The 10561-nt window shown below is 48.9% G+C and overlaps 3 protein-coding genes across 3 annotated transcripts; 2 read left to right on the top strand and 1 right to left on the bottom strand.

The window, feature by feature from the left end:
• Positions 1-838: 838 nt before the first annotated feature.
• STEHIDRAFT_125859 (uncharacterized protein) lies at positions 839-1461 on the bottom strand (the record flags this gene model as incomplete). Its single annotated transcript, XM_007310307.1, has 2 exons — positions 1017-1461; positions 839-949 (listed from the first exon to the last, which is right to left on the bottom strand). The coding sequence occupies exons 1-2, from the start codon at positions 1308-1310 to the stop codon at positions 839-841; spliced, it is 405 nt and encodes a 134-aa protein (XP_007310369.1). The 5' UTR covers positions 1311-1461.
• A 5733-nt stretch (positions 1462-7194) lies between these two features.
• On the top strand, positions 7195-7740 carry STEHIDRAFT_162682 (uncharacterized protein; the record flags this gene model as incomplete). Its single annotated transcript, XM_007310306.1, has 1 exon — positions 7195-7740. The coding sequence occupies one exon, from the start codon at positions 7195-7197 to the stop codon at positions 7738-7740; it is 546 nt and encodes a 181-aa protein (XP_007310368.1).
• A 1010-nt stretch (positions 7741-8750) lies between these two features.
• On the top strand, positions 8751-9347 carry STEHIDRAFT_162681 (uncharacterized protein; the record flags this gene model as incomplete). Its single annotated transcript, XM_007310305.1, has 1 exon — positions 8751-9347. One exon carries the CDS (start codon positions 8751-8753, stop codon positions 9345-9347), a length of 597 nt encoding a protein of 198 aa, XP_007310367.1.
• Positions 9348-10561: the final 1214 nt, after the last annotated feature.

Here is a 10561-nt window from a genome sequence, read left to right as displayed (position 1 = left end):
TGAATTCACTGGGATCTAAATTTCTGAGCCCTGTAGAGTAGTGTGGCACCAGCTAAGAACCGGCCACAAGTACCATAAAAACATGACACCTGGTTCTTGATGGCCAATGTAATGGTTTTGAGTGCTGTGTGCACTATAGTAATCTGTAACACATGTAAAACTACTATAATAGCAAAGAAAGTACAATGGAATGGGGGAAGGGAGAGATGTGGCGGACCCGCCGGGAGTAGCCCCGTGTGAAATAGTATCGAAAGCGGTGATCCAGGGCAGCAGCTGTAGGAATCAGAGAGATAAACAAAGACAAACAAACATCCGTTGTTTTCCACTAGTGCGGAGTCTGAAAATGGTTTGAGTGGGTGGAGGCGCATTATAATGAGCAAAACCGCCCGGAAGACGTCCCAAGAGCTCATTATAATGAGGGAGGGGCACGCAAATGCCGCGGCTCTTTACAATGAGCCCAGACGGAAATGGCGTGCCTCATTATAATGCTCACTACAAGGACGCCTGCGTTGAAGGTATTTATGTAGGAGTGACAATGTATGATCTTACCAAAGCCCAAAGGCGCCGTCATTGTAGGTCCTTAAGCATCGGACAAACGTGGCTGTGGCGGGTGAGGAGGACGAGACGAGTAGTGAGTGGGGATGAGGGAAGGGAAGAAAGGGGACTGCGCCGTGCCGCCACTGAGTCTGACGCCATTCAGGATCAACGAGATCACGTGCGGATTTAGGGCAGGCGTAAGCGCGACGCGTCACCCCAAAACTTTCGCCCGGCTCTCTTGTCCTCTCGTGCCGCATCGCTCAACCGTCGCTCCCTTCCTGCCTATTAACTGACTCCGAGACTATCTGCCTCGAGAAACCTTTGATCTGTATGTCAGGATCTCTGGCAAGATAGGACCGGTGCTGAATTGGATTGGGTTCGGGGAGTAAGCAAGAGTCGAGCTTTCAGTGCGCAGGTCAGTTCGTCGTATGCAGTCCTTGTCCTCTCTTATACCCTATCCCTTCTCAAGAGACTGTTAACAGTTGCATTACTGGTGAACGACCATGACAACAGCGACGCTTAGCGCGACGACGACACGTCTGTATCGCGCGCTCATCGACGACATGTCTGCATCGCATGCCATTGACGACACCTCCGCATCGCGCGCCCATCGCGGTGCCCTTCACCGACTTGCGCATCGTCTCGTCATCTTCGTCTTCTTCGCTGTTCGAAATGGGACTGGAGGGATATGAGTGATCCTCGGGGAGAGCGCTCGGGACAGAGCGCTCGTTGCCTCTGAGTTTTCGTATGTTTCGTAAATTTGTTTGTTTCATTTTGGTTTGTCGCAGGCGTTCTTCATTCTTCTCAGCCTCTTTTCAAATTTCGAGTCAGGACTTTACATGGTTGTGATAGCGGCACCCGCCCTCAGACCACCTTTCTTTAGGTTATGCAATACTTGCTATGCCACTTTGGCTCCCTCCTCCCTTTGATGTTTTACCAGATTTTGGAAGCTTCATGCCCAAGTAGTACCATTCATCATTGAGCTTGTCCATATCCTAGTTATGTTGTACTGCATGTTATGTCATTGTAATACAGCCAAATTCAGATCCTTGATATCTGTTGTTCTGCAAAGATGTGGGCCTCGCAATCTGACCGGCTCATAAAACCTACTCGCACATAAGTGCATAAGTACTCTAAGAGGTCTACGAAGTCGAGAGCAAGCAATGTGCCTAAGCAATCAGAGCGCCAAGACTGCCTAGATCGTGATAGATAAGATAGATGGCTGCGGTTTTGCTGATGTGTGTCATTCTCGCCTACCTAGGTCAAGGATCAAGGATTATCGTGGACGGAGAAGCTGTTATGTCTAATATATTCTTCCGGACGGTGCCAGGAAAGGCTAATGGTCCTCTCTTCTGGTACGTATTGCCAAGTGGTCAGCGTTCTAGCTGGAGGACTGACATGACGTGGTTGGGACGAAGGGTCATATATGTATTCGCTATTCTGGCAACGGTACGCTATCAAGACTCTTACATCAGGAAAACCCTCCCGAGCGACTTATCAATATTTTCTCCATATTTATGTAAACTCGCAGCATACCTACTTTGTGTATACCTTCCACAAGATACTGGCAAATATTTTCGCATATTTTGTGACATTCATGCTGGGATGATTGGAGTTGATCAAACCATGATCCCAGTTATGTACATTTCATGAACACAACCACATACACAACAAAATGGGTCAACAAGTGGGGTAGTATCAAACACTGAGAGCTCCAGGAAGCGAGCCGGAATAACTGATGACAATGGCAATGTACTGTATGAGGTAGCACGATCGTGAAGCAGGCACGGCGGACACTTCACACAGAACCACAGAGATGCACAAAAGTGAAGAGAAGGAGGAAACAAACACAAGAGAAGTCACAGAAAGATAAGAAAGAAATGTATACACACTCGAAGGGCTGTGTGGCCCTGATCCCATGCATTCGCCGAGGGTCATACCAGTTTCAAGGAAGAACCTGTCACTCGAGATATACAGAAAAGGTACGAGAGGGCAGGAAGGTGAGGTTGGTGAGCAAGTCACGGTCGAAGCAGAGATAGAGAGGCTGGTCGAGAGAGAGAGGACCAAAGGGGGTGTGACACGACATGCGACGCGTAAACGCACACTTAGATGAGACGTGCTATCGCGGTAGTCGAGCACGCCAACCTACTGGTATCACGAGCTGTAGCGTTCGAAAGAGCCCGGAGGGTAATTTTAGTATTGACAGGAGGGAGGGAGATGGACAAAATAAAAGCAAGACTGAGTATGAACGGCACCTTGTTTGAGAATGCATGGCGCTGACACGAAAGAGAAGTCGCTCAATCGTGTCGCCGGCGCCGCTGATACGTTGTGTGAAGCCCAAATGCGATTGCAGATCTGATGAGTCATGTACCTGTGATTCATAGAGACGAAACCGTGAAGACAAAGCAAGATTTGGTGAATGAGAAAAGGCGCGATGCCACTCATGGGACGCACTGTATCCCTTCGTGGGCACACATTGTCTGTGCTCTGAGACAATGAGATGAAGTGTCGAATGGGAAACGAGGAGGGGACGTGAGAGAGCAGGAGAGAGCATAACGACCGTGGTGGTGGAAGGAAAGGAAGGGCGCGACAAACGCAAGGCAAAGCGTCAGCCGGAGTCGCGTCGAGCACCAGCCATAGCCTGCCCTAAAGTGCCACGTGACTCCGTTGATCTGCGTTGGCGAGTCGCGCCGCTCCTCTCGTTCTCTCCTCTCTTCCTCTCCTTTCACCTCTCTTCCATCCCTATCGTTCACGTCAAAGTCGAAGATGACTTCGTCTGGCGATACCTTGACAGCCATCCAAAGAAGTAACTGACGCACTCCCAGCAGAAACAATCGCGGAAGACAATCATTTTCAAGCGAGACGGAGGTCAAGGCGGAGAAGATTGAGAGACTTGAGAGGCTAGCGAAGAGGGTGAGAGGCAATGCGCATGTGAGTGATAGTGGAGATAACGGTGCGTCACCATATTCTATGAACGCCAAGAGGTATGACTCGTCGTAAGTTCCTCCGTACTTGCAGTGGCTGCCTCTCCCATCGTTGTCCGTCTTGATGACCATCTCACATTGGTTTTACGCCTCAAAGTTCGTGTCGCTCATCCATGCTAACCAACTCGAATTAGTCTTGAATTCCTTGTAGGCTGTTGCTAGAGGTGTGTCTTTCTTTGTAGGTATCATGCTCACACTCCTTTCCCGTGTGTTGACTAGGCTATGGGTCATGACCATCGACACTGAACGCGTACGAGATGCGTCATCGTGCGCTTAGCTTCTTCGCAATGCTTTCGGTCAATGATGTGCGTCGTTTCTCGCATTTTGTTTCTCTCTTACACTTCCCTGACTCTTTCATATCCTCATACACACATGCTAATATGTGCGCCAGTGCTTCGCCTCGACCACCGAGAGACAACAAGTAAGTGGAGGTGACCGAGTGTGCAGGTTTTCGAATCGTGCCCGGTTCGTCCCGTCTCATTTCTTTTCGCCTTCTATTTCTTTCTTTCGGCCTTGCGTATTACGTCCGCCATGTCAAGGACAGTCAAGCCCTGTCTTGAACTTACAATCATCCTTCCGCACCATTGATATGTCTGACACTGGCGACGCGCCAGCGTGCGCCTGTCTTGCGCGGTTGAGAGTTATCATAGCTCCTTGTACTGTACAACGCTTGTCTCTTTCTCTTTAATTTTAGACCTATTATGTGAGGCTTAGTCGTTACCTACTACGGATCTGTTCGTGATGTTGTTCAGTTGAGACCAGCATGTATATATGTATGTATAGTCACTGTGACCCCGGTATCTGCAATCCCAAATGTTTTGTGGCACTTTTTTGAGTGTACAAGAGTGCAAATCATGATGAATCCCTAGGTCTAACCAAGAAAACCATGAGGAAAGACATCTAAGAATATGCTCAAAGTATCGATAAATGTTCAATAACTTTAAGGGGACCATTCTAAAATGCATACTTGCAGTTTAGCGATACTTCTCTATAATCATTGATAAGTAGCTCCGGAGGGTTTTCCTGATGTAACGTCACTCTCTGTAGCGGTAAAAGATGTTGATGCTGATTTCGACAATGTGTTGTCCGATATAGCTGATAGCTTCGCAGACGATGATCAAAGCGACGCAATTTTAGCTCCTTCGACCCCCGACTTTTGCATATTTTTGCGTCGATTTGTGGCTGCCTTTCGGGCAACCTACATAGGAGTGTCCCGGGCCCTATTGGTGTCTTCTCGGTTTTCGACCCGGTCTTGACCCTTACCACTGAATTCGTCGCCAACCCGTGTTAGACCAATAAGGCGTAATAGGATGCTCCTCGATTCTTATCCTTTATCTTTCGAGACAACTTACTTGTCTTGTGCTCTCGGCGAACCGTTCATTCACATACTACTTACTCCCAGTGGCGTGGCAACTTCGACACGCGTCGAAATCCCTTGTTCCACGAAGGCTGATTGTATTGCATCTCCTTTCCACCAGGCGATGTGCGTGCAGCACCTGGCTGTGATGGGGTCAAACGAGGCTTAATATCGGAGAGCACAATATTTGTTCGAGCAGTCCGCTTCGTGGACTCAGCATTCCGCATAATGACAGAGATAAGTAGTTGATATTGCAGGAGGGTGCTGGTGAAATACCTGACCGTACCCGCGATTCGTGAACATCATGATCACTGTGTTCCTCTCTCGATGTACATAGCAATGCGTATAATTTGCTGGCTCTCGAACCTTGCAGCTGTTCACCTCTTCGTCTTGTTCTCTATTCATGTTGTCAACATCTCTATCGTTGAGAGCGCTCAGAACGGCGCCCCATAACGTGCACTCTCATACCCTCGTTTCTCTGCTAATCTCAGAAACAAATAATACCGATTTCTCATTCATCGGAAGCACGCGTCGACGGCCCGTATTGACAGCGACACTTACAAAAGAGACCAGGCCAGGCTTTGTCGTTGTAAGGCAAGACGGTGCCAGCAACGAAAAAGAGGACAAGGCAGAAGATTACGAACACCACAATAAGACCGTCGAAGGCAATTTTGGTGCCAGCGCAAGGATTAATGCAGCTCCAAAAAATTTCCAAACAGTTGGTGCGTCGCTTGGGCTTGTTGCTTGTCTTGTCATCAGCTCTCGGCCACCCAACTCACCCCGAGTTGTACTAGGCTCTCGAACTAGATTTCATCCTCGACGATTCTAGTTCCTATATGTGATTTAAGCCATATGGGGCTCGTGCTGTATCTCATGCTCCACGCCTTCTCATCCAGCTCCAGTCCTCAAGCACTCCTCGATGCTCTTGTCCTAGTACGCTTAAAGAGCCGTTTAGGTATAGACTATCTGGACCGTCTCTACAAAAACATGCTTTTGATAAAATCCTGTTGAAATTGTATACAAATCCGATAATCGAACCAGGGCAGCTAAAGTAGATAAATTAGACCTCAAGCATGCTGCAATTAGGAAGAATCAGACATGACAGCGGGCTTCATTTAACCCAAAAAGATACTATACATTGGCAGCTAAGGATAAAAAAACACTATTGGGGTGAAGTATGTTGATGCCGCTCATGCAAAGATGTACATACCCTGACAGCGAGACTTGACACTTGCACTTGGAGTCTCCAACTGGGAAGTCGAGACTAACTTAGTACCTAAGTACTTGTGTGATCAAGAGGCTCACCGGTCTCATAATTTTTTGTGAGATAATTCCGAAAGTGAAAACTGACTAAGCTACATGTCATTGCAGGAGAAATTAACGCGGACATTGCAGGGATGGCGGGCAGGACAATAACGACGAAGAAGAAACGGCATGAAAGGACACGAACTGTGTTCGCGCCACACGAGATCTTATCGGACTTTGCCGGAGAACCGGGATGCTGTGCACGTTGCCTATCAACGCGATTCGCTGCTGACGCGTCGTTCCATCTTTGCTCTTGACTTCAACGTCGCTCGACGAGGACCAGCAAGATCCCTTCTTCGCAATCAAGGCGAATCCGCACGATATCCTGTGTCACGCCCAATGTCTCGCCCTTTCGCCACAGACCATGTTTGCGCGACTGGCAGACTCTCCAACCGGTAATAATACTTTCCTTGACAGATTCGGCAGACGAGCACGAGAGAGCGGCCGCTTTGGAGGTGCGAGGAGACGACGGTGGGGAAGAGGCTAACATATGCTTACTGATAGGTGAGTGAGATCGCGCTTCGGTCTACATGCTTCTTTCCTCACCCGTCTTGTGCAGTTTTATTTCAGGTGCATCCGTGCGAGTAAGCTCAAGACAACCGACGCCTTGATTATCCACACTCGGGCACGACGACGAATCCGGCCGACGACTGCAATCGAGCAAGACATCAAGACCAGGCGGTGTTCTCTAGGGTCTCTTGGGCTGGGTCTCTGGGTCTGCTGTGTCTATTGGTCCGCTGTGTCTCTTCGTCTGATAGTTCTTGTGGGCATGATACCTAGGCTTCTGGACTGGGGCTGGTCTGGTTAAAGCTAGGCGACATCGACATCGACATCGACACCGAGGCGCGAACTGGGGCCTTTTTGGCTGCGTATCTGGGTCTGCTGGGTCCTAGGTCTGCTGAGTCTCTTCTTCTGCTGGGTTTCGTGGGCTTGATCTCTGGGTTGCTGGGCTAGGGCTGGTCTTGCTAAAGCTGGGCGACATGATCGACCTCACGAAGGAGATCAAGTACGATGTCGACACCAAGCTCCAACGAGCTTCAAGACCGATCTCCTGGGATAGCGTCGTCCGGGCGGGCTGAGATGAAGGGCGCGAGGAACGCCTCGGCGGTGTTCAAGTGTGTGGCATTCGACGGCCCAAGCGTGAGTTGCGGACCCGGAATGACGAGCGTCGCGCTCACGCCCTTAAGTCATCTGATCGTCGACGGCAAAGAGAGCCCCGAAGCGATGGGGAGGATGTGGATGGCCTTACCGGTGAAGAAGCGGGAGGTGGATGATATCAGGTCGAGCTCGAGTGAGGGCGATTTTAGGAGCACGCCCGAGACGCCGTTCCGGACTTTTTCCAGAGACGGCGTTGGCGGAAGCGACACTGAGGAGCAGGGCAGGATGCGTGAGGCCGGGAGGAGGCCCATCAGTCTCAGGGCCCATGAGAGCGGGACGATCACTTTTTGGGCACCGTGGTCGAGCCAGGCTCAAGGTCGACTGAAGTATGTCGTCGAGGAGGATGTACCGGTTCGTGTGCTCCGAGTGCGCATCGTCTGGTTCGTGCAGGGTGAATAGCCTTCGGCCACGCTATTGATGATAGTTTGCTGTGCTCCATCCATGTTAGGGATAGACTATGTAGTGTATTGTATCATTTTGTATGTATGATACCATGAATCTATGTTGATTGTTGTTGTACTGCCGTCTGCATGTCGTGTGCTACGGGGGGGTCTATGACCCAATTTATGTGGCACCGGGCCCAGGTAAGTTCACACTTATTATGTCTTTGAACAAAGGGGGGTCCGTAATAATCAAAACATTATCTATTAGTCTAAAACGGTCTTTTCGAGGTCAAGTACACATAAGTACAGGAAAAATAGCACAAGAATGACTTAAAAAGCAAAGGAGTCTTTTCGTGATGGTGGCGTGCGTAAAGTATATTGCCGTACCTTTTCTCCTTGTTCTTGATGTGATCTTATGAGAAGCTGCATGATGTGATGCATTATTCAATCGGATAGTTCCACGCCACACTCTGTGTCCCCTCTTTATCACCGTCAAGATAGCTAAAGGCGGACAACCCCTTGTTCCTAATGTATCCAAGACGGATTCTGAACTTCTTCGCGCCACTATCGGATTCAGTGGCTCACAGAGACGACGTAGGTGAGGTAACCGCTTCCTAGACTCCTTTCCATATCGTGGATTGTCAGTAACACGCCATCGCGAAGACTGTGGGCGGATCGGCTTGTGCTTGCTGTGGGACATTGGTTCGTGAGATTTCCTTTTGTCTCCTTTCGTAACTTCCTGAACATGAGGTGTCCACGATCGTCCGTCCCATCGCATGCCTCCAACTAGTTCATTGTACCCTTTGTCGGAATGCACCATGTTTTCGTCCTAGGGTGGGCTTTCGGTGCACGTCAGCACTCTCTGGCTATATAAAGCCGCTTACCCTCGCCCTGAAGATGGCATCTTCGCAGCATCTCTTTTCCTCATCATCCAACGGAATAATCGCCTCCTCCACATACTAAGCCAATGTGAACACAATTACGACTTTCTATACAAATTATAACTAATCCTCTTTTCTTCGAAGCATGCTGACTTTCAATGAGGAAATGGACAAGGCTAGGATGGAAGCTGAAACCGCGCCCGATTTCCCCTCCCTTACCCCGGGGTCCGCTTCCGTATTGGCACCTGACATCCTTCCCGTCAACCTCGTCGTACACCGGGACCCCAACCGGGGCGTGCTTCACTTCTGTGTTGTCTGGGAAGCTTACGACAAGAGCAGCCCCCCGGTGCATAATGGCTACAAGGTCATTGAGCTCAGAAACAACCCTGACCTGGAAGCCGCAAAAACGAACCCCTACCTATTCCGATTCAGCTTTCGGTCCATAAACAGCCAGAGTATCGCGCATTGGAATTGGACATATTTGGGACATTATAACGCGGATACCCGCATGGGATTCCTCAGCGCCTTCAAGCAATGGGAGCCGAAGAAACCGTTTGGCAATTGCATCACATGCGTCTTTGATGTTCTAAAATACTTGGCGGACCAGAATATCCTCGGTAATATAACGAACGCTGGGTTGCAGACGATCCTCGAGGACCAACGGGTGCTTGACCAGAACAATCGTGCTTTTGATAAATACTACGAGACGAACTCGAGAGCCCCGACATGGGATGGACCCTAGGCGGAAATGGAGTGAAGAGACAGGATTAGACAAGCTCATCCGACGAGTCTCAATGGCACGAGATCGGGCACAGAAATAGTTCCGTAATTACATTGTATTTGTTGTATATGCTTCTCCCCGTCCATCAATGTGTTGTCGTTTTTTTGCTGTACCGTTTGAGGCGGTTCGCCATTTTTTTTGCGACCGTGTCCAAGATGAAAAAGCGTAGATCTTGCCACTCCAGCATGCTGTAGAGTTGCGCGACAGACCGAAAATTGTACCGTTGTTTTCCATTTTTGAGAGACGCGGAAGATGCTCCTTCACAGAAACGCTTCGCAAGATCAGCAGGACCTGTGATCTTTCTGAGTGACTATACCCGGCAGGTGATATGGCGAACCAAACCAAATGGTCCGGTACAGGTTGAGGTTTCCACCATCAACTGTACGGTTCGAAGCGCGGGAAGCGCGGACTCGTTCGGCGTTCGCTTATCATCAGACGGCACGTTTCGTCCTTGTGCCTGATGAGGACAAAAGGGCTCACCGAAGTGCCACTTTTGTCACTACCAGCCTCTGTTCCTTGTAACCGTTTTGGAACAATAAAAGAAACTGCTATAAGTACTGCAGTCATCTCTTATCTCTTCTCGCTCTACAGAATCTCTACCTTTCCACCTGCTCCTCAATCATGCCCGGTTCCTTCCAAAAAATTTTCGCTCCGTTCCCGCACGATCTGAGCGATGTTCTGGAGCGAATATCATCGGGACGTCTCACATCAGCAAACCAGGAAATTTCTCATAGGGATACTATAGAACAGATATTGTTGGAGAGCATTGAGAGCTACCATATCAATGTTAGCAACTTATGGATCTCTTGTTCCTATGTATAGTGGCAATATCTCCTATAGCTCTCAGTGCTCTCAGAGCTCTCAGAGCTTCTATAGTCATTTTCCACCCAACTAATATTGTTTTGGATTAGGGTTTCTTCTATAGGATCATCACACTAATCAGGAGACAAAGAAAGATTATATATTCACTACAGTAGGGTACAGATACATGACAACACTGTGCTACAGTAAATTACATGAAAAAAATCCCTGCCAATTACTAACCTACATAAGTCCTGTTGGAAGAACATAGAATCAGATTCTATTCCTGAGTAGATAGTATGAAGAATAAACTTACCAATGATCTAAGAAGAGGCCAGAGATCTCTACACACATAGAAAACAAAGAAGTGAGAC

The sequence above is a fragment of the Stereum hirsutum genome (assembly GCF_000264905.1).
Source record: "Stereum hirsutum FP-91666 SS1 unplaced genomic scaffold STEHIscaffold_19, whole genome shotgun sequence".
NCBI classification, from domain to species: Eukaryota; Fungi; Basidiomycota; class Agaricomycetes; order Russulales; family Stereaceae; genus Stereum; species Stereum hirsutum.
This window is presented reverse-complemented; position numbering and strand designations above follow the sequence as displayed.